Source organism: Bufo bufo, chromosome 1 (assembly GCF_905171765.1).
Source record: "Bufo bufo chromosome 1, aBufBuf1.1, whole genome shotgun sequence".
In the NCBI taxonomy this organism is placed as follows: domain Eukaryota; kingdom Metazoa; phylum Chordata; class Amphibia; order Anura; family Bufonidae; genus Bufo; species Bufo bufo.
In genome coordinates, this window is record NC_053389.1 from 51,438,569 (window position 1) to 51,462,853 (window position 24,285).

The window sequence follows — 24,285 nt, forward strand, 5'->3', positions numbered from 1 at the left end:
CAGTTCTGTGGATCCCGGGCTCCACACGGTGCAGGATACTCTGATCCGCAGCCTGCCCCCTTTATTAGAGGGAGAGGGTTAGATACTCTTGGACTTTTACATCGCTTGTGTATTTTCGTCTTTGAGGAGGGGAGGGTTACTGGAGGGGGGTCCACACATCCCGGCTGAGAGTTTTGTTGCCAGCTTTTAGATACTAACATTCCCATTAGTGAATTTTGCAGATTTTGAGAATTCGGGATGCTTAGCGACCACTTGACTGCCATACAAGTACTAGAGTGGTCACAGGAAGTTCTATCTGCTGTACAATAGTGTCCCACCATGCAGTACAGTAGACTACCTCTACATGCTCCACAGGCTGGTATGATCTGCTGTACAATATACTGCCTCTCCATGCTGCACAAACTTAATTGATCTGCACTACAGTAGACTGCCTCTCGATGCTGCACAGGCTGGTATTATCTGCTGTACAATATACTGCCTCTCCATGCTGCACAAACTTAATTGATCTGCACTACAGTAGACTGCCTCTTCCTGCTGCACAGACTCCTATGATCATCTGTACTGTAGACTGCCTTTCCATGCTGCACAGGCTGGTATGATCTGCTGTACATTAGACTGCCTTTCCATGCTGCATGGACTCGTAGGATCTGCTGTACAGTAGACTGCCTCTCTATGCTGCATGGGCTTGTATGGTCTGCTGTACATTAGACTGCCTCTCCATGCTGCATGGGCCCATATGATCTGCTCTACAGTAGACTACCTCCAAGTGATGCCTGGGCTTGTATGATCTGCTGTACAGTAGACTGCCTCTCCATGCCTCACCGGCTCGTATGATCTGCTGTACAGTAGACTACCTCCAAGTGATGCACACTCTGGTATGTTCTGCTGGAGGTAGAGGGGATTGTGATGGAAATCAGACTAAGGCCTCATGCACACAACCGTTGTGTGTTTTGCGTTCTGCAAATTGCGGATCCCCAAAACACGGATGGCGTCCGTTCCACAATTTGCGGAACGGCGCGGACAGCCATTAATATAACTGCCTATTCTTGTCCCCAAAATGGACAAGAATAGGACAGGTTATATTTTTTTTTGCGGAGCAACGGATGCGGAAAGCACACAGAGTGCTGTCCGCATCCAAGCCGCAAATACTGCGGCTCGGATGCGGACCAAAACAACGGTCGTGTGCATGAGGCCTAAGGGGAAATGGTGCAAGAACAGAAAAATCATCAGAGGGGAATGGAAAGATGGCAGATGAGAGGGAGCAGTCATCTTGAATATCCAGACACCCCACATTAACCTTTCTAAGGGCTCATTCAGACGGCCGTATGCTGTCTGCAAAAATACCAAATGCTATCAGTTTTTTTGCGGATCCGCAAAAAAAAACGGATAGCATTCAGTATTTTTGCGGACCCATAGACTTCAATGGGGCCATGTCCTGATTTTCACGAGTATAGGACATGTTTCATTTGTTTTGCGGAACCGTGGAATAGAAAAGGGCCCTATAGAAGTTAATGGGTCAGCATCTAATCCGCAAAAAAAGGATCCGAATTTTTGCATACGGCCGTCTGAATGAGCCATTATGCAAATCTTGTGACAATTACAAAAAGCGGGCAGAGTATGGGTAGGGGGGCCATAGGTGTCAAAGTGGCAGAAAAGGGAACAGCACGTGCAACAAGATTTACTACATTTGTACTCTAGAAAAATGGCATGCGCCAATAATATTTTCCCTGCCCCTTAGTGTGGCAGCGCCCTGAAGGGGAAAAATAATACTTTCTTCTCCAGACGCCATTCCGTTCCCAATACCGGACAATATCTTGCTGGCTTTTGAGGCAGCAGACTGGCATTGTATGCTAGGATTGCACCCAAATCCTTCTCCATTGTCGACTCGCCCAATTGGGATTCACCTTACATTTGTCAATCTTGAACGTCATCTGACATGCTGCCAGTTTATCTAGGTCGCCCACCCTTTAGTGTGGGAGGAAACCGGAGAACCCGATGGAAACCCACGCGAACTCGGGGAGAATGTACAAACTCCATGCAGATGTTGCCCTTGGTCAGATTCGAACTTCGAGGACCCCAGCGCTGACCACTGAGCCACCATGCTGCAAAGCTTCGGAGATCTGTCATCCGTGAATACAGAAAAAGTCAAACATCTGCACCATTCATGAACAGGATAAACCGTGATGGTGCCAGTAGAAACCCCTGGGTCCACCACTTGTAACACTAGTCAGAATGTGGTCCCCATATGACTACTCTTTGAAGGCACATTTGGACCATCTAAGTGCCTAGGAATCCGGAATCTGCCATTGTTCTCCATCTATTTTTGGCTTTACGCTTTGGGTAGCATCTGGTATTCTCCAGGCATTTTTTTCAATACATGGAGGACTATGTCTTTGGGTTCCATAAAAATCTTTACCCATCACATTATCGTTCCTAGTGGCGCCATATTTGATCTTCTGACGACACTTTGTCGGCAGATCTCTCGGTGTCTGCGTCCAGCCGTTCTGCTGCAGAGACTGATACCTTCCTGTCAGTCAGAAGATTCATCTTCATTATGGATTAGATTTTCACACTTTCTCCTGAAGGTGGGAAAATGACCGTCCTGGAGATACTGAGGCGGCTCCGGAGCTGAGGGGGGTCACGTCGCTCGCCTTGGCTTGTTGTCGGGGGGCAGTGGAGGCTCCCTGTTTTTTATTTCACATAATGTACAAAGAAGTCGGCGCCGGGCACCCCGCTGTGCTCGTAATCGCCGGCTCCTTCTGTGAGGCTTTAATCCGGTTACTATGACAACATGTAAATTCCCCCCACCCCAGGGGGAGACACTTGACAAAAATCCTTGGTTATTGAAAAAGCGGGATGATATGGAGAAACGCAGACGAGACGCGGATGCCGCCACTGCACCACCGCACGTCATCGGGACAGGTCTGAGTAGTTTTAGTCTGAGAAATGTTGCGCTACTTAGGCTCTGCCCATTCCGACTGTGAACAACCGCCATTGCACGTGAACTGACCCTATCCGTTATGCTTTCCGCCGGGAAGAGAAAAAATTAAATCTGTGTATAGCTAGAAATTCCGCCAGACCTCATTAGTCAATGGGGATCTGGTAAAATGCTGCAGGCTGCTCCCTGTGGTTTGACCTTTAGGCCCCATTCACACGACCGTATTTTGGGTCCTTATCTGATCCACATTATCTGAGGTTCGCACATGAACCCATTCATTTCTATGGGTCCATAAAAAAAAAAACGGACAGCACATCCGCATCCATATGTCGGTTCCTCAGCCCCGCAAAAAAGATAGAACATGTCCTATTCTTGTCCGTTTGCCAACAAGAATAGACATTGTTACAGTGGGCAAAATAATGGATGCAAAATGGAAGTGATCCGTTTTTTTTGTGAATGCACCCTTAGGCCTCATGTACACGGCCATAGCCGTTTTTTGCAGTCTGCGGAACCGCAAAACGCGGATGCCGGCCGTGTGCGTTCTGCATTTTACAGATCGCTACTACGTCCTGCCCTCTGTTAAAACGGACAAGATTAGGACATGTTCTATATTTTGGCTAGGGGTCCGCAGAAAGGACATACGGATGCGGACAGTACACGTTGTGCTGTCCGCATCTTTTGCGTCTCCATTGAAATGAATGGCCCTGCAGGTGAGGATCGGTCTCTGACGTAAGCGGCCGGTACATTGTGACGTGAAATGAGGGGGAAGGGTTAACGGAGTTGGGACAATTATTGGGAGCAAGTTAAATTGATTCCAGTTGTCACCAGTATGGCCACCTCACTTAACCCTTTCATTCCACTTAGGTTTTAGAGTTCTGGGGTCTCGTCTTTTGGGAGGAGGGGCGTTAATCTACTATAATATACTATAATGTAACACCATCAGCCCCAGGGCGAGGGGGACGGGATCTGTGCAGTTCATCGCCTCTCCCAGCCTGAACTGATTGGAAATCCCAGTAAGAAGCCGGCTGGGAGCCCTGGAGGAGTGGGATAGAGGGGGAGGGTAGGATCAGGGCAGCTTTCCTCCCTCTCTCTCATCCGTACGGTGCAGCTGCAGAGAAGGCCGCCTGGATCTCTGCGATTGGCTCGGTGTCTCGCTGGGATTGTAAGGGCTGCGGGGCTGGAGATTTGGGAATAGTCTTCCTGCGTCTGTCGCCGGCGCAGTGAGCCCCCTTCATCCTTGTTCTCCGGGGCAAGCTTTGTGTCAGGTGGGGACAGTGTTGGAACCAGGACAGCAATGGTTAACAGCGTCTGATTGTCAGCAGAGCCTGGATAATCCAGCGGAGCAGGGACGGTAACGGTTAACAGCGCGCCGACTCCGGTGAGTTCTATTTACATGGGGGGTATTCATCATTGATTGATCGGGGGTGCCGGTCTTTCTGCACCGTGTGTATGACCTTCCAGTGCAGCATCCGCATCCTGCAGAGGATTCTCTTTGTGTATATGTCACCTTCAGACAGGACTCCCAGGTGTCGGCTTTGGTCCTGTGGCCAAAGAGCTAACACTTCATCGATAGGGGGGGGGGGGCTGCACTGGATACCATGTCTTACCATATAGGTGACCATGCCATGTCATGTCCAATCGATCCCACCATTGACAAGCTCATATTTCCAGCTCAGACCCTAGGCTGCTTTCACATTGGCGCTAATGATTTCCGTTATAGCAGAAACTAACGGCGCCAGATGGACCCCATGGTCTATTATGGGTCAGGTTTCCATTAAGGAGTCCGTCATTTTACTCGACAATGTGGCCTTGCATGCAGGAGTTTTTCGTTTTTAGACAAAATCTCCGGTAAAGTCCCTCGAAGGCAGATGTGAATTTAGCTTAATCCAGAAGATGCTATAATATACTGTATCTATTACAAGGTCCTCCATGTCTGACCGCCAGTATCGAGGGTCACTGATTTATACTCAAGCGTGGTCTATAAAACTGAAAAAATGGCGGTCTCTGGGACACCCCTGTTCTGTAATCGTGCCCCCCCTCTGTGGAGTCGGCAGCTGATTTTGACCCTTGTCTGAGAGACCTAAACTCTCGTTGGTGGATTCTCTCTTCGACCACTTCTCTTCAGGTCATGCGCCGAGGAGACGAGAGGTTTTGCCAGGTGTCAGACTGTGGTTCAGTTCCTAAAACTAAAGCAGGGAATCTGTAAGTCAGAGCAGCAGCTTCTTGGCGCCATTGGGTGTCAGAATTCCTCTCCGCCAGCGCCATAGAACACATTACAATTTTCTGCTTTTGCACAATGAGCTCTGGCAGCCCCAGATTCCCCGACAGGCGTAAACACGGGCACGCTGCACTGATGGCACGAGTCCAGGGTGAAAATCCATACAAATGATTTGCATTACAATGCAGATCGAACCAGACGGCCAGAAAAGCCTCAAATTGTTACCACTGAAATGTGAAGGTTCCTCTAATGTGACCCGCGGCCAGGGTCTTGGTGCAGGAGACCTTCTTTTTTTATTTTTTTGTACCTACTGTACACTAGGGGAAAATGAGTAAAGAACACCTGGAACACATAATGTGATTGAGTCGAGACTGACAAAGTATAACCTTCTAGTGGAGCTCGGTCAATGGTCACACAACTGAGGTGGTGACCCCTTTCTTTTGGGTTCTGCAGCAGGGTGTAGGACGAGGTCCCATTAATACTGGGTGGCATCTCCCCTTGCTGCGATACAGGTGGCCACTGTGACATGGTGCCATCATACAGATGTTGTAAATACTCCTGTAGTATGTCGTGTTTTCAACTTGGACCCATGGTTCAGACAAGGTGGTTGTTGTCTTCTGTGTGTGGGAAATCTGCCACCCCATCCAGTCCCAGACATTCTCCAATGGGGGAGAGATCTGAGGATCAAGCTGGCCAGGGTAGCTGCTGGAGACCATGAAGAGCACATTGTGTAGCACGGGCAGTGTGTAGACGGATGTTATCTGGTTGGAACACCAAATCTCCTAACGGAGTCAAAAAGGAAGGATCTTGGAACTTTGATCCCTACATGTAACAGCCTCCAGCACTGCCATAGTGTAAAATAGGCTTTTTATTTTCACCTAGAAGGAGTTTTTTTTCTTCTTTTTTTTCTGTTAGTGTATGTTTGTTTATAATTTGGGTTGTGGTTCCTAAATGTCACCATAGTTAATGAGGTTGGAAAAAGACACAGTTCCATAAAATCCAACCTATAATTCTACTGTGTTGATCCAGAAGAAGGCAACATCCCGCCCCCCCCCCCCCCCCCCCCCCCCCCCTTCCCATGAAGTGGTTACCGATGAACCAATATTACAGGAAAAATTTCTTCTAGACCTCAAGTATGGCCATAGAACATGATTGTATGGTCCAGCTCTGGTGTCTGGCAAGCTGCACCACCTGCATTGGGGCAGATCCTTTTACTGGAAGGAAGATCAGACCAAGCTTTCCTCAATGTCTTTTTATATTACAAAGCGGCAAGGTATACCGTGATGCGGCACACACCGTGTATCACTCCCATCTTCCTTGGCCCAAAATCATTACATCAGGTTAGAAAGTTTGACCATTTTATAAATATCTGGCCCTTTGGTAGGCAGAGGCTTTAGTCTCGTCGTCCACAGAACGCAGGTCTCGTGATTTACACACATGAGCGCTTTATCATTCTTTAGTGCACCTTTGGAAAATAAAGGATCCATCTGATGGGTTTCACTTACTGTTTAGCGCCTGCACAGAGAGAGAGACAGCTGAAAAAGCAATCCCCTGGACACAGAGAAAACAGCCCGTAAATTGACAGCCGAGGACCTTCTACTGAGCAGCTGAGATGACGCATGAGGACGTTTACCCATTTATGTGCCACAACAATACACTGCTTTTAGGAAATAGTTTTATGAAGACGACAACCTGTTTAACCCTTTGTAATATGCATGATGGGTGACACTGACACTCCTGCCCACATGTAGCCTGAACTGGCACCAGTACCACCTTTCTGTAGATCTGGACCAGGATTCTCTCTTCAGCTGTCGGTGAACACTTGTGCCATATAATATAACTTATATAATGTTACACGTGACTACATCTTGTATGTCTACCCAATGCTGAATACACTCTGAGCTGATGCAGCTGTGACCTTGTAGTCCCAAGTGTGCGGCCTCAGCAATTTATAAAGTACAGCGACATTATAGAGGCTCTAAGGTCACACAGAAGGACGTGGAAAGTCCTTCACTACAGATCGCTGCACAGCAGACCGAGATCAAACTTCATTTACCTGTCTGTAGGGGGCACTATTATACTAGTTATATATTCTTGACCATGGGGGGCAGTATTATAGGAGTTTTTGTACATAGGGGCAGTATTATAGTAGTTTTTGTACATAGGGGTAGTATTATAGTAGTTACAGTGGCATGCAAAGGTTTGGGCACCACTGGTCAAAATTACATTTACTGTGAACAGTTAACCCGGTTGAAGATGAAATGATCTCCAAAAGATGATACACACTTTTCAACATTTTAAAGCAAAATAAGTATTATTTTGGTTTTGTACAATTTTAAGTGAAAAAAGAAGGGAGTAGCTTGCAAAAGTATAGGGACCCATGGACATTTGAGTGCTCAGATAACTTTGCCCGAGGTCTCAGACGTTAAATAGCCTGTTAGGGTTAAGGCTTGTTCACAATCATCGTTAGGAAAGACCAGGTGATTCAAATTGAAAGCTTTATACATACCTAGACTCTTCTAACCTTGTCCCAAAAAATAGTAGCCATGGGTAAGCCGCTGCCCAACACTATGAAAATAGTTGAGGCTCACAAAGCAGGAGAACACTGTAAAAAGATACAAAAGAGTTTTCAGGTTGCCATTTCCTCAGTTTAAAATGTAATTAAGAAATGGTAGTTAACAGGAAAGAGTGGAGGTCAAGAGAAGGTCTGGAAAACCAAGAAAAACTTTAGAGACTGACGCTTGTATAATTGCTTGAAAGGCAAATCAGAACCCCTGCTTGACTGTAAAAGACCTTCAGGAAGAATTAGCAGATCTGGAGTTGTTGTACATTGTTCTACTGTTCAGCGACACGTGCACAAATATGGCCTTCATGGAAGAGTCATCAGAAGCAAACCTCTCCTGTGACCTCGTCACAAAATTTTGGAACAAAATGTCCTGTGGACCGATGAGGTTAAAATAGAACTGTTTGGCCACAATGAGCAAAGGTATGTTTAGAGAAAAAAGGGCACAGAAGTTCATGAAAAGAACACCTCTCCAACCATTAAGCATGGGGGTGGATCAATCATGCTTTGGGTTTGTGTTGCAGCCAATGGCACAGGGAACATTTTCACACGTAGTGGGAAGAATTGATTCAATGAAATTCCAGCAAATTCTGGAAGCAAATATAACGCCAACTGTTAAAAAAAAAAAAAAAAAAAAGTTGAAAAGAGTATGCTTCCACAAATGGATAATGATCCTAAACACACCTCAAAATCCACAATAGACTACCTCAAAGGGCACAGGCTGAAGGTTTTACCACGGCCCTCACAGTTTCCTGATCTGAACATCATTGAAAATATGTGGATAGACCTCCAAAGAGCAGTGCATGCAAGACGGCCTAGGAATCTCACAGAACTGGAAGACGTCTGCAAGGAAGAATGGATGAAAATCTCTCAAACAAGGATTGAAAGACTCTTGGCTGGCTACAAAAAGCGTTCACGAGCAGTGATGGCCAGTTCGTAGTGTACGCCGACGAACACATGCGATCTGCCATCTTCACTCCCAAGCCCGGCGCTGCAGAGGTAAGTCCTTACCTGTGCCTGAGCCGCTCTAAAACACATGTGGTCACCTGGAGCAGGCAGTTCCGAGAACAGCCCGATGAAGGCTGTTCTCGAAACTGCCTGCTCCCGGTGACCGCATGTATTTCAGAGCGGCTCACGGCGCAGGCACAGGTAAGGACTTACCTCTGCAGCGCCGGGCTTGGGAGTGAAGATGGCAGATCGCATGTGTTCGTCTGCGAACTGGCCATCACTGTTCACGAGCTGTGATACTTCGCAAAGTGGGTGCTACTACTGTAGGTACTAACCATGCAGGGTGCTCATAGTTTTGCTTCAGCCCTTTTCCTTTTTACTTATTTTGAAAATGTAAAAGATGAATTGAAAAATTGTTTTTGCTTAAAATACAAAGGGAATGTGTTATCTTTACCTTTTATGCCTTTTGGAGATTATTGAATCTTAACTTTCTTAAAGGGGTTGCCTGCTTTATTTATATTGATGACCTATCCTCAGAAGAGAAGAGAGCGGCCTTCTCTTCAAATAGCTGATTGGTGGGGGTGCCGGACTGATATTAACAACACCTTTAACTGTTCACAGGGGTGCCCAAACATTGCATGCCACTCTATATTCTTGTACATCCTTGTATATAGGGGGCAGTATTATAGTAGTTATATTCTTGTACATAGAAGGCAGTATTATAGTAGTTATATTCTTGTACATAGGAGCAGTATTATAGTAGTTATATTCCTGTACATAGGAGGCAGTATTATAGTAGTTATATTCTTGTACATAGGAGGCAGTATTATAGTAGTTATATTCTTGTACATAGGAGCAGTATTATAGTAGTTATATTCTTGTACATAGGAGGCAGTATTATAGTAGTTATATTCTTGTACATAGGAGCAGTATTATAGTAGTTATATTCTTGTACATAGGAGGCAGTATTATAGTAGTTATATTCTTGTACATAGGAGCAGTATTATAGTAGTTATATTCTTGTACATAGGGGCAGTATTATAGTAGTTATATTCTTGTACACAGGAGCAGTATTATAGTAGTTATATTCTTGTATATAGGAGCAGTATTATAGTAGTTATATTCTTGTACATAGGAGCAGTATTATAGTAGTTATATTCTTGTACATAGGAGCAGTATTATAGTAGTTATATTCTTGTACATAGAGGCAGTATTATAGTAGTTGTATTCTTCTACATAGGAGCAGTATTATAGTAGTTGTATTCTTCTACATAGGAGCAGTATTATAGTAGTTATATTCTTGTACATAGGAGCAGTATTATAGTAGTTATATTCTTGTACATAGGAGCAGTATTATAGTAGTTATATTCTTGTACATAGGAGCAGTATTATAGTAGTTGTATTCTTCTACATAGGAGGCAGTATTATAGTAGTTATATTATTGTACATAGGAGCAGTATTATAGTAGTTATATTCTTGTACATAGGAGCAGTATTATAGTAGTTATATTCTTGTACATAGGAGCAGTGGTCCCTCAAGTTACAATATTAATTGGTTCCGGGACAACCTTTGTAAGTTGAAACCATTGTAACTTGAGTCCATAACTCTATGGAAAACCAGATCTTGGTTCCAAAGCCTCAGTATGTCATCCCAAGATGAGAGAAAAAAAAGGATGTAAGAAAAATAATCAGATAACAAGACATAAGATAAAGTCAGTCCTTTTATATCACAGTCAGGAATAGATGCCGGAAGCCATAAGTCACTTTCTTTGAGGGTCCTTTATAGCACACAGTGTACCAGAAAAATAAAATGGAGCCGCCCTCACCTGCCATCCAAAGGAGCAGCTCATCCTGGCAGGGTTGTATTTCGGGTTTATACTGCCCTAGGCACGTTTAGTTCTCACACCCCCTATTCATTCGTGCCTATTGACCTGAGGGTATACAGTAGCTACATAAAATGATTTTTGCCATGTATTGAGAAAAACTCTTGAAAACTTACCTGGTTTTTACTGTGAATGCTATGATTGGAAAAATGATAGCAAGCACCATCCAGCCCTGATTGTCCCTAAAAATTCATTCACTCGAGTGGGTCTGCAAGAAAAACAGGATACGGACATCCTCTGTAAGTGGTCTGTATAAAAAAATGCGTCCATGTTCACAGGCCAGACTAGTTTAACATCACTCACCTGAATAAGCCTTATCTCTTGCTAGGTGTATGGCCACCTTTACTCTGGGGCCCATCAGTGGAGTTAACGGGTGTTATGTCCTATAATCCACCGCCATTCCAGTAAATCGAGAATCCTTTAAGTGCATTTGATCAAATAGTCTAATTAAATGCAATAATGCCGTAGATTATGGGCCTGATAGAAAATGAGAAGATAATGACTGCAAAAGAGCCAGAGCCGTGTAATGAGCTACATGTCCTGTCGTGTGAAGCGGCTCCATCCATTATCACATGATAAATGACAGTAGAACTTGATGGGAAAGTGATTACGGAGAAAGGAGGATAAGGTGTGTGGCGCTCATGGACGTCTGATCACAATGTAATTATATTACAGTGGAACCTTTCCTGAAGTCCACCCAACCATCTAGAAAAGAACGTTCTTTGACAGATTCCCTTATTGTATGTACTGGCTTCTTCTAAAACAACGTAGAAGACAGTTTCACAAGTTTGGTTGATCATCTCAAAAGGTCTTGACTATATATTATATTCAAAGATGTCCGTAACGGGGGGCAGGGCTGTGACAACGTCCTGATATAGAGGCTAGCCGTCGGCATATTTACCAGCGTTCTTGTTGTTAAATTCAGGATGTTTTAAGAACTACCCCCGGCGGGACACCCAAAACTTGGCTGGAACCCACTGCTGAGCGGTGCTTACATAAACCACGCAAATTTCAAACTGGGACATCCCAGCGTTGATTATCTCTGAATTTATAGACGGTCCCTGTAAGTTGACTGATGTCGCTCCTCTGGAATGCTTTGACCATAGGGGCATGGTATGGTAGATGTCTCCTCTATGGACAGTGCTGATGTGCCCTGTATGGTATATGTTTTTATTTCCTTTTAGATTGATCTGGTGGTTAGGGCCCAGTACAGTAGACATTTGCTTTGTGGACTAAAGACTGAGGGCCAGTATGGTAGATGTCTCATATTTAGACTGACCTGATGATTGGGGTCTGGTAAGTAGATATCTCTTGATTGGGCCTGGTATGGTAGACATCTCCTCTATAGACTGCTCTGATTAATGAGGCATAGATGGTAGACATCTGCTCTGTAGACGCCTGTGATTATTGAGATCTGCTATGGTAGACGTCTCCTCTATAGACTACTCTGATGATTGGGGCCTGGTATTGGAGACTTCTCTATAAACTACTCTGATCGGGACTTTATATGGTTGATGTCTCCTTTATAGATTGCCCTGATGACTGGGGCCTGGTTAGGTAGACATCTCCTCTATAGAGTGGCTCTAGACTTCTCTGATTGCGGCCTGATCTCTTTTGTAGACTCCTTTTGATGACCGAGGTCTGGTATAGTAAATGTTTGCACTATAAACTGCTCTGATCATTGGTGCCTAGAATGGTACATGTCTCCATTGTAGACTGTTCTGATGGTTAGGCTTGGTATGGTAATATCTCCTCTGAAGACTGGGGCCTGGTATGGTAGACACCTCCTCTATAGACTGCTGTTATGATTAGGGTCTAGTATAGAATGTGTCTTCTCTGTAGACTACTGTGATGATTGGGCTCGATATGGTAGACATCTTCTGTATGGACTGCTCTGATTATGGCCTAGTATGGTAGATGTTTCCTCTATAGACTGTTCTGAGGATTCGGGCTTGATGTAGCAGATGTCTTCCCTGTTATTGGCCTCTAGTTTTCTATCCTCTAGTTGCTCTAATGTCTTCCATCTATAAATCCGTTAATCAGATTCGCACCTTGTGAAATATTTATGGTTGATGCTTGTGGTGAATCCTATTAGATTCTCATTATATGGATGTTGTGTCTCTGCCTTCTGCAGAAGGAATCTACCCTTGCAGGCATAATAGCATGAGTCCTCCATAACGTGATACACATGATTGCATGGTCCGGGGTTGATCTCAGAAGGTGCTATGATGAAGCTATAGGTACATATGAATTATATGAGCTGTATTTATGACAGAGCTCTGGGTACATACTGATGAGTTGTGAGATGGGTCCGTAGTAGGAGCTTTGGCTTTATAGACTATATAGGATCCCATGATGTGGGTCTTCCTTATTCACTGGCGGAATCTCAGTCTTCGCTCTCAGACTCCACTTGGTTCTTTTATCTTCTTCCCTTTTTTCTTGGTCTTTTTCATCACTTGAGGAACACGACGTCTCATGATACGGAGAGGGGAGGGGGAAGGACTTAAAAGAATCTTACTTCAAACAGCTGCACTGCTCTTAACCTCCCCACTGGGATGGCGTGTGATTACTGATTGTTGGGCAGGCGAGGGTTAAGCGTGAGCGGATCGTTCCTTTCTTCTGGAAATAACACGGTGTCTGCATTATTCTGAGAAGCGCGGCGCACTGAGCGCATCATCTCTGCAGCCTGGAGTGCAGGGGTCAACGTTACGATCAGGTCAACACCACATGTAGAGTATATGCGGAGATCCAGCAGCGGATAGATTGATTCAGTCTTCATATGACAACCCCCCCCTTGTAAATGTTAAACCCTGATTTACATCTATAGGATTAAAATATTGGCCATATAACTTGGCCTGTTAGGGGCCCCTCAGAGGAACAGAGACATATTGTTTCACTTCAGAACCCACACAATCTGAGCGTACCACAAACGTTCAGGAGCATCTGACAGGGGCATTGCTAGGTCCTACAAGAAAAAAAACAAAAACATTTTACAGTTCTCTGGTGGTCTGTTTTTCTCATTTTCTCCATTCAGCCCAGACCACCATGACAACTTCTTCCAACCACAACTTCACTTTTCCATCCTCCTCCTCATCCAGGTGTCCTAACAGTGTCTTCCCGCTGCTGACCCTAATACCGTGCCTGCTGTACTGCCCAGTGCCCCTGACAGTAATTAGTACCACACAGTGGCCCTCAATAATATTTGTACTAAGCAGATATTGCTGATGGTGGCCAGTAGATATTGCCCTTGATAGTAATGGTTCCACAGTCTCAATCAGTAACACTGCCCACAAGAACAAATGCACTTTGGCAAAGCAGATGGTTCCCCTCACAATAATAGTGCCCACGCAATGCCTCTATAATAAGTGCACCAGTCACTGTTCCTAGAAGCGTCCTCACAGCAGTAGGGGCCAACCTAGTGTCCCCAAAATAAGAGTACCCTCAACAGTAATAGTGTAAATGTCCCCCCAAATACCTATGCAAAGCCTCGCGCACCCATAGTTCCCCCCCCCCCCAAATAATTGTACTCCAGAAAGAAAGCAGCATGCTCCCAATAATAACAGTGATCCAATGTGTCCCGCAAAATAATAAGAGTTTCCCCCTCAATGGAGCATACCTGCACCAAAAACTTAAATTCTAATACTTGGCCACTTTATTCGCATGTTGCACCCATCTATACAGACTACGGGCCTCTTGTAGCCAAAATGGCCCACAAGATGGCACACAAGGGTGCCCTTTTGTACTCTGTAGGCCTAAAGTGGCCCATGGCATACAAAAGTGGGTGACTGGGCTTAATGGTTCCTGAGCTCCACCACACTTGGTGACGATCCAGGGCAACGGGCATAACTAGGGCACGAGTCATGAATGCTCAGTGCCAACGATGTCTCTGCTGACTAAGAACGTCTAGTACTGAGGTGCAGGTTATAATTTGGGGTCCAGAGTCTGCAGGATTATATAATTGAAGATAGCAGGCAAGACAGCAATCCACATGGCAGTGCCAGGTCTACCTACACCACCAGATAAGTGAGTGCACCCCTGGTTACAAGTCATCCTCCTCTGGGCTTGTTGGCATGGCTTCCATGCACTGAAGTTTCTCTCTTGGCTGCTCCCTGGTGCCCTTGCTGCTTGCTCTGCTCCTCAGGGATGCTAAGACTTTAGCAAAACATACACTGGTATAAAACAAGGAGCTGAGCGACGGCATGATATAATGTGCGGGAGACAGATTGCAGGAGAAGACCAGGTCAGTGCCCCTTATACAATGTTATCATCTATAGGTAGCAAGTCCTAGAGACCCCAACTCCCTCTCCTATTGATCCTGCATCGTATCTTCCATGTGTAGAGCGTCCGCCATGGAGAGATGGCCTCTTTCCTTTTGGTTATAGAGCGGATCTACACGCGGGTTATGTCGTCTGTGGGCATTTACCGTTAGACGCGTGGGCGCAGGATAGCCGCATGGTCTTATTTGTCTATGGTGCCGCTGCATGTTCTTTTTCACGATCTTCATATTATGTAATAGGTGACATTCTGGTAATGGAGACAAATGACGGATGTCAGGCTGGTCGGGGAGTCTCGTATCGCTAAGCCAGACGCCATGCTGGTCTTTGTGTACCCTCGCTATACCACATTTATTCTGACAGGCTTGTGTAGGCATCTATTGTGTATACAGTGATCTCTGTGTCGGGGCATCCTGGGAGTTGTCGTCTCACCACTCACGTAGTGAGGTTTGTCTCCATACCCGACCTAGCATGTCCCATTGTCTTGGCTTCATCATTCCCACCAGGTGACACAGCTTGGATGCATAGTTTTTCCTGCACTGTCCCTGCACTTACACTAGGTGGCGCCCTGACGCCTTCAATACCAGGAGCTAGGACTCCTCAAGGCTTGTTATATAGATAGAGCACTCCTCCTGTCATATCAGTACCTGCTCCCCACGCCAGTTTGGGACGCAGAAGTAGCAGTCACTCCTGGGCCCCACTACCACATCACAAGACAGTGCTAATGTAAATGGCACATGGGCCGTAAAATTTATGCCCCTGTCCTATTCCTTAGAACCCCCCCCCCCTCTTTACATCCGTGAGGTCTTAAAAGATGGTGAAAAAATCTTTAATACTACTAAATACTAATAAACTTTATTAGTATTTAGTATTTACAGTTGTGTTCAAAATTATTCAACCCCCAATGCTGTAAAGGGTTTTAGGGAATTTAGTGTACATTTGTAATTGTGTTCAGAATGAAATCTTACAAGGACTTTTTTAAGAACCAAATGCAACTAAAATGACATCAATTGTTTTTGTAATACAGTATTAAATGTTTTTTTTGTGGTTTCTTCATTGACACAATTATTCAACCCCTTAAAGACTACCACTCTTAAGAACAGAGGTTCATTCAAGTGTTTTCGATCAGGTATTGAAAACACCTGTGGATGTCAAGGAGCAGCAATCAAGCATAATAAGCACCAATTAGGCAGATGTAAAAGGACTGTGATACTCAGCTCCTTCTAGACATGTACTGGTGTGTTTACAAACATGGTGAAGTCAAGAGAATGGTCCAGGAAGACAAGAGAAGAGGCGATTTCTCTTCACAGGAAGGGCAATGGCTATAAGAAGATTGCAAAGATGTTAAACATACCAAGAGACACCATAGGAAGCATCATTCGCAAATTCAAGGCAAAGGGCACTGTTGAAACGCTACCTGGTCGTGGCAGAAAGAAGATGCTGACTTCGACTGCTGTGCGCTACCTGAAGCGCAAAGTGGAGAAAAGTCGCCGTGTGACTGCTGAGGAACTGAAAAAAGATTTGTCAGATGTGGGTACTGAAGTTTCAGCTCAGACAATAAGGCGCACACTGCGTAATGAAGGCCTCCATGCCAGAACTCCCAGGCGCACCCCCTTGCTGTCTCCAAAGAATAAGAAGAGTCGACTGCAGTATGCCAAAAGTCATGTGGACAAACCACTAAAGTGTTCTGTAGACTGATGAAACAAAATTAGAAATGTTTGGGCCCATGGATCAACGTTATGTTTGGAGGAGGAAGAACAAGGCCTATGAAGAAAAGAACACCTTGCCTACTGTGAAGCATGGCGGGGGGTCAATCATGCTTTGGGGCTGTTTTGCTTCTACAGGTACAGGGAAGCTTCAGCGTGTGCAAGGTACCATGAATTCTCTTCAGTACCAGGAGATATTGGATGAAAATGTGATGCAGTCCGTCACAAACCTGAGGCTTGGGAGACGTTGGACCTTTCAACAGGACAATGGTCCCAAGCATACCTCCAAGTCCACTAGAGCATGGTTGCAGATTAAAGGCTGGAACATTTTGGAGTGGCCATCGCAGTCACCAGACTGCCTAAGAATGTGACTGAACTGGAGGCTTTTGCCCATGAAGAATGGACGAAGATACCCATAGATCGCTGCAAGACACTTGTGTCAAGCTATGCTTCACGTTTAAAAGCTGTTATAACTGGAAAAGGATGTTGTACTAAGTACTAAGATTGAATGTCACTTGGGGGTTGAATAAAACTGATAATGATGTGAGCACAGAAAAGACATTTGTGGTTATTTCATTATAAATGTTATGTTACATTTGTCTGACTTATAAGTGCCTCTTTGATTTAATTGTAAACAAGATGACTGAAATGATCAAAATCAATGTCAAACTGGCCAAAACACTCAATTTCAGTGGGGGTTGAATAATTTTGAACACAACTGTATGTGCTTATGATCTACAGGACAACCAACGTCTATTGTTACTATTATATTAATGTATATCCCTATTATACTGCCATACCATCCCTCACTTTTTCTCTTTTCTTTTTTGTGGTTTCTATATCTCTGAGAATCATGTTAGATCATATTTAATCATTGAATAAAGATTTTTTTTTTTATATTTGAGCCGTAAAAGACTCCGGTGTCTTTTTGTAGGTATTGTGCAGTGGTATAGAGTTGGCTCTATTTGAGGAGTTTATTCCAATTTCTATTTTGATTTCTATTCTTGTATAACCTTCTTGTAATAATTCCTTAAAAGATGGTGGCAAGGGGCAGACGCTCAATAACCGTACACTCAATTTGAACGTCATACGTTTTGCCCCAGGAGGGTGTTATTGAAGAACAACATTTGGGGCTGGTCCCCGGTGGGTCCTTTATGACCACATTGGGTAAGGCGGGAGCAGCTGATGACTGAGGTTCACTTGAGCTGGGGTGGGTTCTAGTTCAGTGACTGATGCCCACATTAGGTCAGGCTTCCCCATTGTGTGCCCCCCACATGTCTGCTAATCACTCTGTATGCCCATGTATCCTCCTGATGCCACCCAGCACAGCCAGTGCTACAGACGAGCCTCCTTACAATATTGGTCATTGAAGATGTTCCTGTACTGAACCTTGGCAGGAAATCTGCAGTTTGCATGTAGCAGAGCTCAGTGTGCACAGCTCCGCACACTGCCTCTTTGCATGTAGGTTTATTTACAAAGGGAAGGAATATCCGGGAAAAGGCAAATACACAAATCAGCCGCTGAATCTGTGGCCTAAATATGGAGGCCTCTAGCTACACGTGGGCACAGAGGCTGCATCATGAGAGAATGCGGGGAGCGTGCAGCCTCCATCACACGAGCGCAGGGCACATGTAGCATCAATCACAAAAAAGAACGCATTGGGGAGGGTACAGCCTCCATGACGAGAGAGAGCGTGGAGAGCATGCAACATCAGTCACAAGAAAAAGTGCATAGGGAGCATGCAGCCTCCATCGCAAGAGAAAGCGTGAAGTGTGCAGCCTCCATCATAATTGAGAGAGTGAGGAACGTGCAGCCTCCATCATAATAGAGAGTGAGGAACGTGCAACCTCCATCATAATAGAGAGAGTGAGGAGCGTGCAGCCTCCATCATAATAGAGAGAGTGAGGAGCGTGCAGCCTCCATCATAATAGAGAGAGTGAGAAGCGTGCAGCCTCCATCATAATAGAGAGAGTGAGGAGCGTGCAGCCTCCATCATAATAGAGAGAGTGAGGAGCGTGCAGCCTCCATCATAATAGAGAGAGTGAGGAGCGTGCAGCCTCCATCATAATAGAGAGTGAGGAACGTGCAGCCTCCATCATAATAGAGAGAGGGAGGAACGTGAAGCCTCCATCATAATAGAGAGAGTGAGGAACGTGAAGCCTCCATCATAATAGAGAGAGTGAGGAGCGTGAAGCCTCCATCATAATAGAGAGAGTGAGGAGCGTGCAGCCTCCATCATAATAGAGAGAGTGAGGAGCGTGCAGCCTCCATCATAATAGAGAGAGTGAGGAGCGTGCAGCCTCCATCATAATAGAGAGAGTGAGGAGCGTGAAGCCTCCATCATAATAGAGAGAGTGAGGAGCGTGCAGCCTCCATCATAATAGAGAGTGAGGAACGTGCAGCCTCCATCATAATAGAGAGAGTGAGGAACGTGCAACCTCCATCATAATAGAGAGAGTGAGGAGCGTGCAGCCTCCATCATAATAGAGAGAGTGAGGAGCGTGCAGCCTCCATCATAATAGAGAGAGTGAGGAGCGTGCAGCCTCCATCATAATAGAGAGTGAGGAACGTGCAGCCTCCATCATAATAGAGAGAGTGAGGAACGTGAAGCCTCCATCATAATAGAGAGAGTGAGGAACGTGAAGCCTCCATCATAATAGAGAGAGTGAGGAACGTGAAGCCTCCATCATAATAGAGAGAGTGAGGAACGTGAAGCCTCCATCATAATAGAGAGAGTGAGGAACGTGAAGCCTCCATCATAATAGAGAGAGTGAGGAGCGTGAAGCCTCCATCATAATAGAGAGAGTGAGGAGCGTGCAGCCTCCATCATAATAGAGAGAGTGTTAAGTGTGCATCCTCCATCATAATAGAGAGAGTGAGGAGCGTGCAGCCTCCATCATAATAGAGAGAGTGAGGAGCGTGCAGCCTCCATCATAATAGAGAGTGAGGAACGTGAAGCCTCCATCATAATAGAGAGAGTGAGGAACGTGAAGCCTCCATCATAATAGAGAGAGTGAGGAGCGTGAAGCCTCCATCATAATAGAGAGAGTGAGGAGCGTGCAGCCTCCATCATAATAGAGAGTGAGGAACGTGCAGCCTCCATCATAATAGAGAGAGTGAGGAACGTGAAGCCTCCATCATAATAGAGAGAGTGAGGAACGTGAAGCCTCCATCATAATAGAGAGAGTGAGGAACGTGAAGCCTCCATCATAATAGAGAGAGTGAGGAGCGTGAAGCCTCCATCATAATAGAGAGAGTGAGGAGCGTGCAGCCTCCATCATAATAGAGAGTGAGGAACGTGCAGCCTCCATCATAATAGAGAGAGTGAGGAACGTGAAGCCTCCATCATAATAGAGAGAGTGAGGAACGTGAAGCCTCCATCATAATAGAGAGAGTGTTAAGTGTGCATCCTCCATCATAATAGAGAGAGTGAGGAGCGTGCAGCCTCCATCATAATAGAGAGAGTGAGGAACGTGCAGCCTCCATCATAATAGAGAGAGTGAGGAACGTGCAGCCTCCATCATAATAGAGAGAGTGAGGAACGTGCAGCCTCCATCATAATAGAGAGTGAGGAACGTGCAGCCTCCATCATAATCGAGAGAGTGAGGAACGTGCAGCCTCCATCATAATAGAGAGAGTGAGGAACGTGCAGCCTCCATCATAATAGAGAGAGTGAGGAGCGTGCAGCGAGTGTGTAGCTGCCATCACAAAAGCAATCGTGGAAGGAGCAAGCAGTCTTCATCACAGAAGAGCGAGCGCAGGGTGCATGCAGCCTCCATCACAGAAGAGCAAGAGCAGGGTGCATGCAGCCTCCATTACAGAAGAGAGTGCATGCAGCCTCCATCACAGAAGAGCGAGCGCAGGGTGCATGCAGCCTCCATCACAGAAGAGCGAGCGCAGGGTGCATGCAGCCTCCATCACAGAAGAGCGAGCGCAGGGTGCATGCAGCCTCCATTACAGAAGAGAGTGCAGGGTGCATGCAGCCTCCATTACAGAAGAGAGTGCAGAGTGCATGCAGCCTCCATCACAGAAGAGCAAGCGCAGGGTGCATGCAGCCTCCATCACAGAGTGCATGCAGCCTCAATCACAGAAGAGTGCAGGGTGCATGCAGCCTCCATCACAGAAGAGCGAGCGCAGGGTGCATGCAGCCTCCATCACAGAAGAGCGAGCGCAGGGTGCATGCAGCCTCCATCACAGAAGAGCGAGCGCAGGGTGCATGCAGCCTCCATCACAGAAGAGCGAGCACAGGGTGCATGCAGCCTCCATCACAGAAGAGAGTGCAGGGTGCATGCAGCCTCCATCACAGAAGAGCAAGCGTAGGGTGCATGCAGCCTCCATCACAGAAGAGCGAGCGCAGGGTGCATGCAGCCTCCATCACAGAAGAGTGCATGGTGCATGCAGCCTCCATCACAGAAGAGCGAGCACAGGGTGCATGCAGCCTCCATCACAGAAGAGAGAGCACAGGCCACATACAGTCTCCAGGGCTAGGGGGCATGTGTAGCCTCTATCACAAGAGAGGGCATGTGCAGCCTCCATCATAAGCGAGACAGCATGGGGTGCATGCAGCCTCCATCACAAATGGGGGCACAGGTTATGGGGCATGTGTAACCACCATCACAAGACAGATAGCATGGGACGCAAACGGCCCCCCTGACGAGCGAGAGAGAGCAGAACTTGCATGTGTAACCTCCCTCACAGGAGAGTGCAGGGCACACGCAACCTGCATCATAAAGGACAGTGGGGGGTGCGTGCAGCCTGCATCATAAGGGACAGTGGGGGGGGGGGGGTGCAGCCTCCATCATAAGGGACAGTGGGGGGAGCATGCAGCCGCCATCATAAGGGACAGTGGGGGGTGCGTGCAGCCTTCATTATAAGGGACAGTGGGGGGGGGGGGGGGTGCAGCCTCCATCATAGGGGACAGTGGGGGGGTGCATGCAGCCTCCATCATAAGGGACAGTGGGGGGTGCGTCCAGCCTTCATTATAAGGGACAGTGGGGGGGGGGGCAGCCTCCATCATAGGGGACAGTGGGGGGGGGGGTGCAGCCTCCATCATAAGGGACAGTGGGGGTGCATGGAGCCTCCATCATAAGGGACAGTGGGGGGTGCATGGAGCCTCCATCATAAGGGACAGTGGGGGGTGCATGGAGCCTCCATCATAAGGGACAGTGGGGGGGGGGGTGCAGCCTCCATCATAAGGGACAGTGGGGGGTGCGTGCAGCCTTCATCACAAGAGAGTGCCCCGGTTTAGAACCTCCCCAGCCTCCTTTGTCCTCCATATCGCCCCTCTCGGGGGGCACATACTTTCAGTGCCGTGTTCAGGACTGGCTGCAGCTGGCTCAGGTGTGGGGCCTGTTATCTAATCTCAGGCAACACTCCCTGCCAGTCGCATTTTACAAGAGCGAGCAGGATGTCCACATCCGGGAGCAGCGGAGTGTTCCCCAATCCCGGAATGTGCTCGGGGTTAACCCTGCATGTGCCGCACTGCTCATCATACTGTTCCAAAGTTAAGATAAGGAGCTGGCCTACACTTGGGGAGTTGTCCCCTTCGCAGCGTTGCCCCCTGACCTTGCACAGTCCCTGCTCTGTTGATCTGCTGTATTATGACTTTTATTTTGCGCTCTGCGGGGGAGGGGCTTGATGATGTCATCATTCCATCCTGTGATCTCATCTTCTTTCCTCTCCTCTTCATTTCCAGGCGTCATGACGGGCAGAGTCAGCTCATTTCTTACACCCTAGATCTATCCAGAGCCAACTCCACCCCCCTTGAAAGTGCTCCTCATATTAAGGTAAGAGGAACCCCTGCATGCTGCCCCCTGGCTTGCACAGACAGTACTGCATGCTGACAGGTGTTGTTACTGCCGATCAGGTTCTGTCGCCTTAACTGCGCTAACTGCCTAAAGTTCACCACTAACCGCCAACTAAACACTGCATCGTTACGTCTGCACTGAGTAAAAAAAAAGCCCCAAAAGAGACAATGTCGAACTGTGTAGCAACCAGTAAGATTTCAGACTGGTAACCAGTGGAAGATGTCAGGCCATAAGGTATTAACCTCGGGCCTGCCCTGTAATGTGGGGCTCGGACCCCATCCTGTCGTTTTTGATGTCCTCACCGCAACAACGCGATCGGTTATGGTCATTTGGCCCCTGCAGCTCTGATCCCTTCTTTATCGCCACCGATATGGCCACCTCTGCAGCACCCACAGAGGCTCCCAATGCTGAGCAGACGTGCCCTTCAGGAGGCTGGGAAAGCTGGGTGACTCTATCTGTAATAATGGACGCTCCCCTCCTGGCGTATAACTGGGGTCACATGGATCGTGTCCTTTGTGAACCCTGCGCCTCGATGCCTCATCTTCGCTCTGCGTCCTTCACGCCTCATTTCTGCTCAGACGAGATGGATGTGATTGTGACTTTTCCATCCGGTATTTTAAGAAATCGCCTCAAGTGACACAAAGAGGAAGAAACCTCTCCCCCTGCGCTGGCATCTCTGGGGAAGAGTCAACGCCATCCCTGGCCCACTATAATCCCATCCCGGACAAGCACTGGTCCACTATACCCCCCCTCCCCCATTCCCAAGCAGTGCTGGTCCACTATATTCCAACCCCCCCATCATCAAAGACTAGTGCTGGTCCACTAAAACCCCCCATCCCAGACTGGTGCTGGCCGACTGTACCCCCATCTCATGTTGGTTCACCCAATTCTCATCCTGGACTGGTGCTGACCCACACTCACTGCCATCCTGGACTGGTGATGCTGGCCCACTCTACCACCCCACCCTAGTGTTCGACGGCTCTGCTATCCTTGCCTGCCCACTCTGCCATCCCACCCTGGCACACACTGCCATCCTAGACTGGTACTGGCCCGCTCTTCCATCCCGGACCGGTTCTGGACCGCTCTACCATCCCGCCCTGGTGCTGGCCCACTCTACCATCCCGCCCTGCTTCTGGTCCGCTCTACCATCCCGCCCTGGAACACATTGCCACCCCGGCTTGGTTCTGGTCCACTCTACCATCCCGCCCTGGTGCTGGTCCGCTCTACCATCCCACCCTGGTTCTGGCCTTCTCTTTCATCCCGCCCTGGTTCTGGTCCGCTCTACCATCCCGCCCTGGTTCTGGCCTTCTCTACCATCCTGCCCTGGTTCTGGCCTTCTCTACCATCCTGCCCTGGTTCTGGCCTTCTCTACCATCCTGCCCTGGTTCTGGCCTTCTCTTTCATCCCGCCCTGGTTCTGGTCCGCTCTACCATCCCGCCCTGGTTCTCGCCTTCTCTACCATCCTGCCCTGGTTCTGGCCCGCTCTACCATCCCGCCCTGGTGCTGGCCCACTCTACCATCCCGCCCTGGTGCTGGCCCGCTCTACCATCCCGCCCTGGTTCTGTGCCGCTCTACCATCCCGCCCTGGTTCTGTGCCGCTCTACCATCCCGCCCTGGTTCTGGCCCGCTCTACCATCCCGCCCTGGTTCTGGCCCGCTCTACCATCCCGCCCTGGTTCTGGCCCGCTCTACCATCCCGCCCTGGTTCTGGCCCGCTCTACCATCCCGCCCTGGTTCTGGCCCGCTCTACCATCCCGCCCTGGTGCTGGCCCGCTCTACCATCCCGCCCTGGTTCTGGCCCGCTCTACCATCCCGCCCTGGTTCTGGTTCGCTCTACCATCCCGCCCTGGTGCTGGCCCGCTCTACCATCCCGCCCTGGTTCTGGTCCGCTCTACCATCCCGCCCTGGTTCTGGTTCGCTCTACCATCCCGCCCTGGTTCTGGCCCGCTC

At 47.5% G+C, this 24,285-nt stretch overlaps 1 protein-coding gene across 3 annotated transcripts in view; it reads left to right on the top strand.

The window, feature by feature from the left end:
* The window catches only part of LOC120994803 (RAP1 GTPase activating protein), a 71,258-nt gene that overhangs the window by 11,018 nt on the left and 35,955 nt on the right, over window positions 1-24,285 (top strand). For all 3 annotated transcript variants that reach the window (XM_040423643.1, XM_040423629.1, XM_040423637.1), the window contains exon 3: window positions 22,225-22,315. In XM_040423643.1, the coding sequence (XP_040279577.1) occupies window positions 22,225-22,315 (91 nt within the window). The remainder of the gene's footprint in view (window positions 1-22,224; window positions 22,316-24,285) is intronic.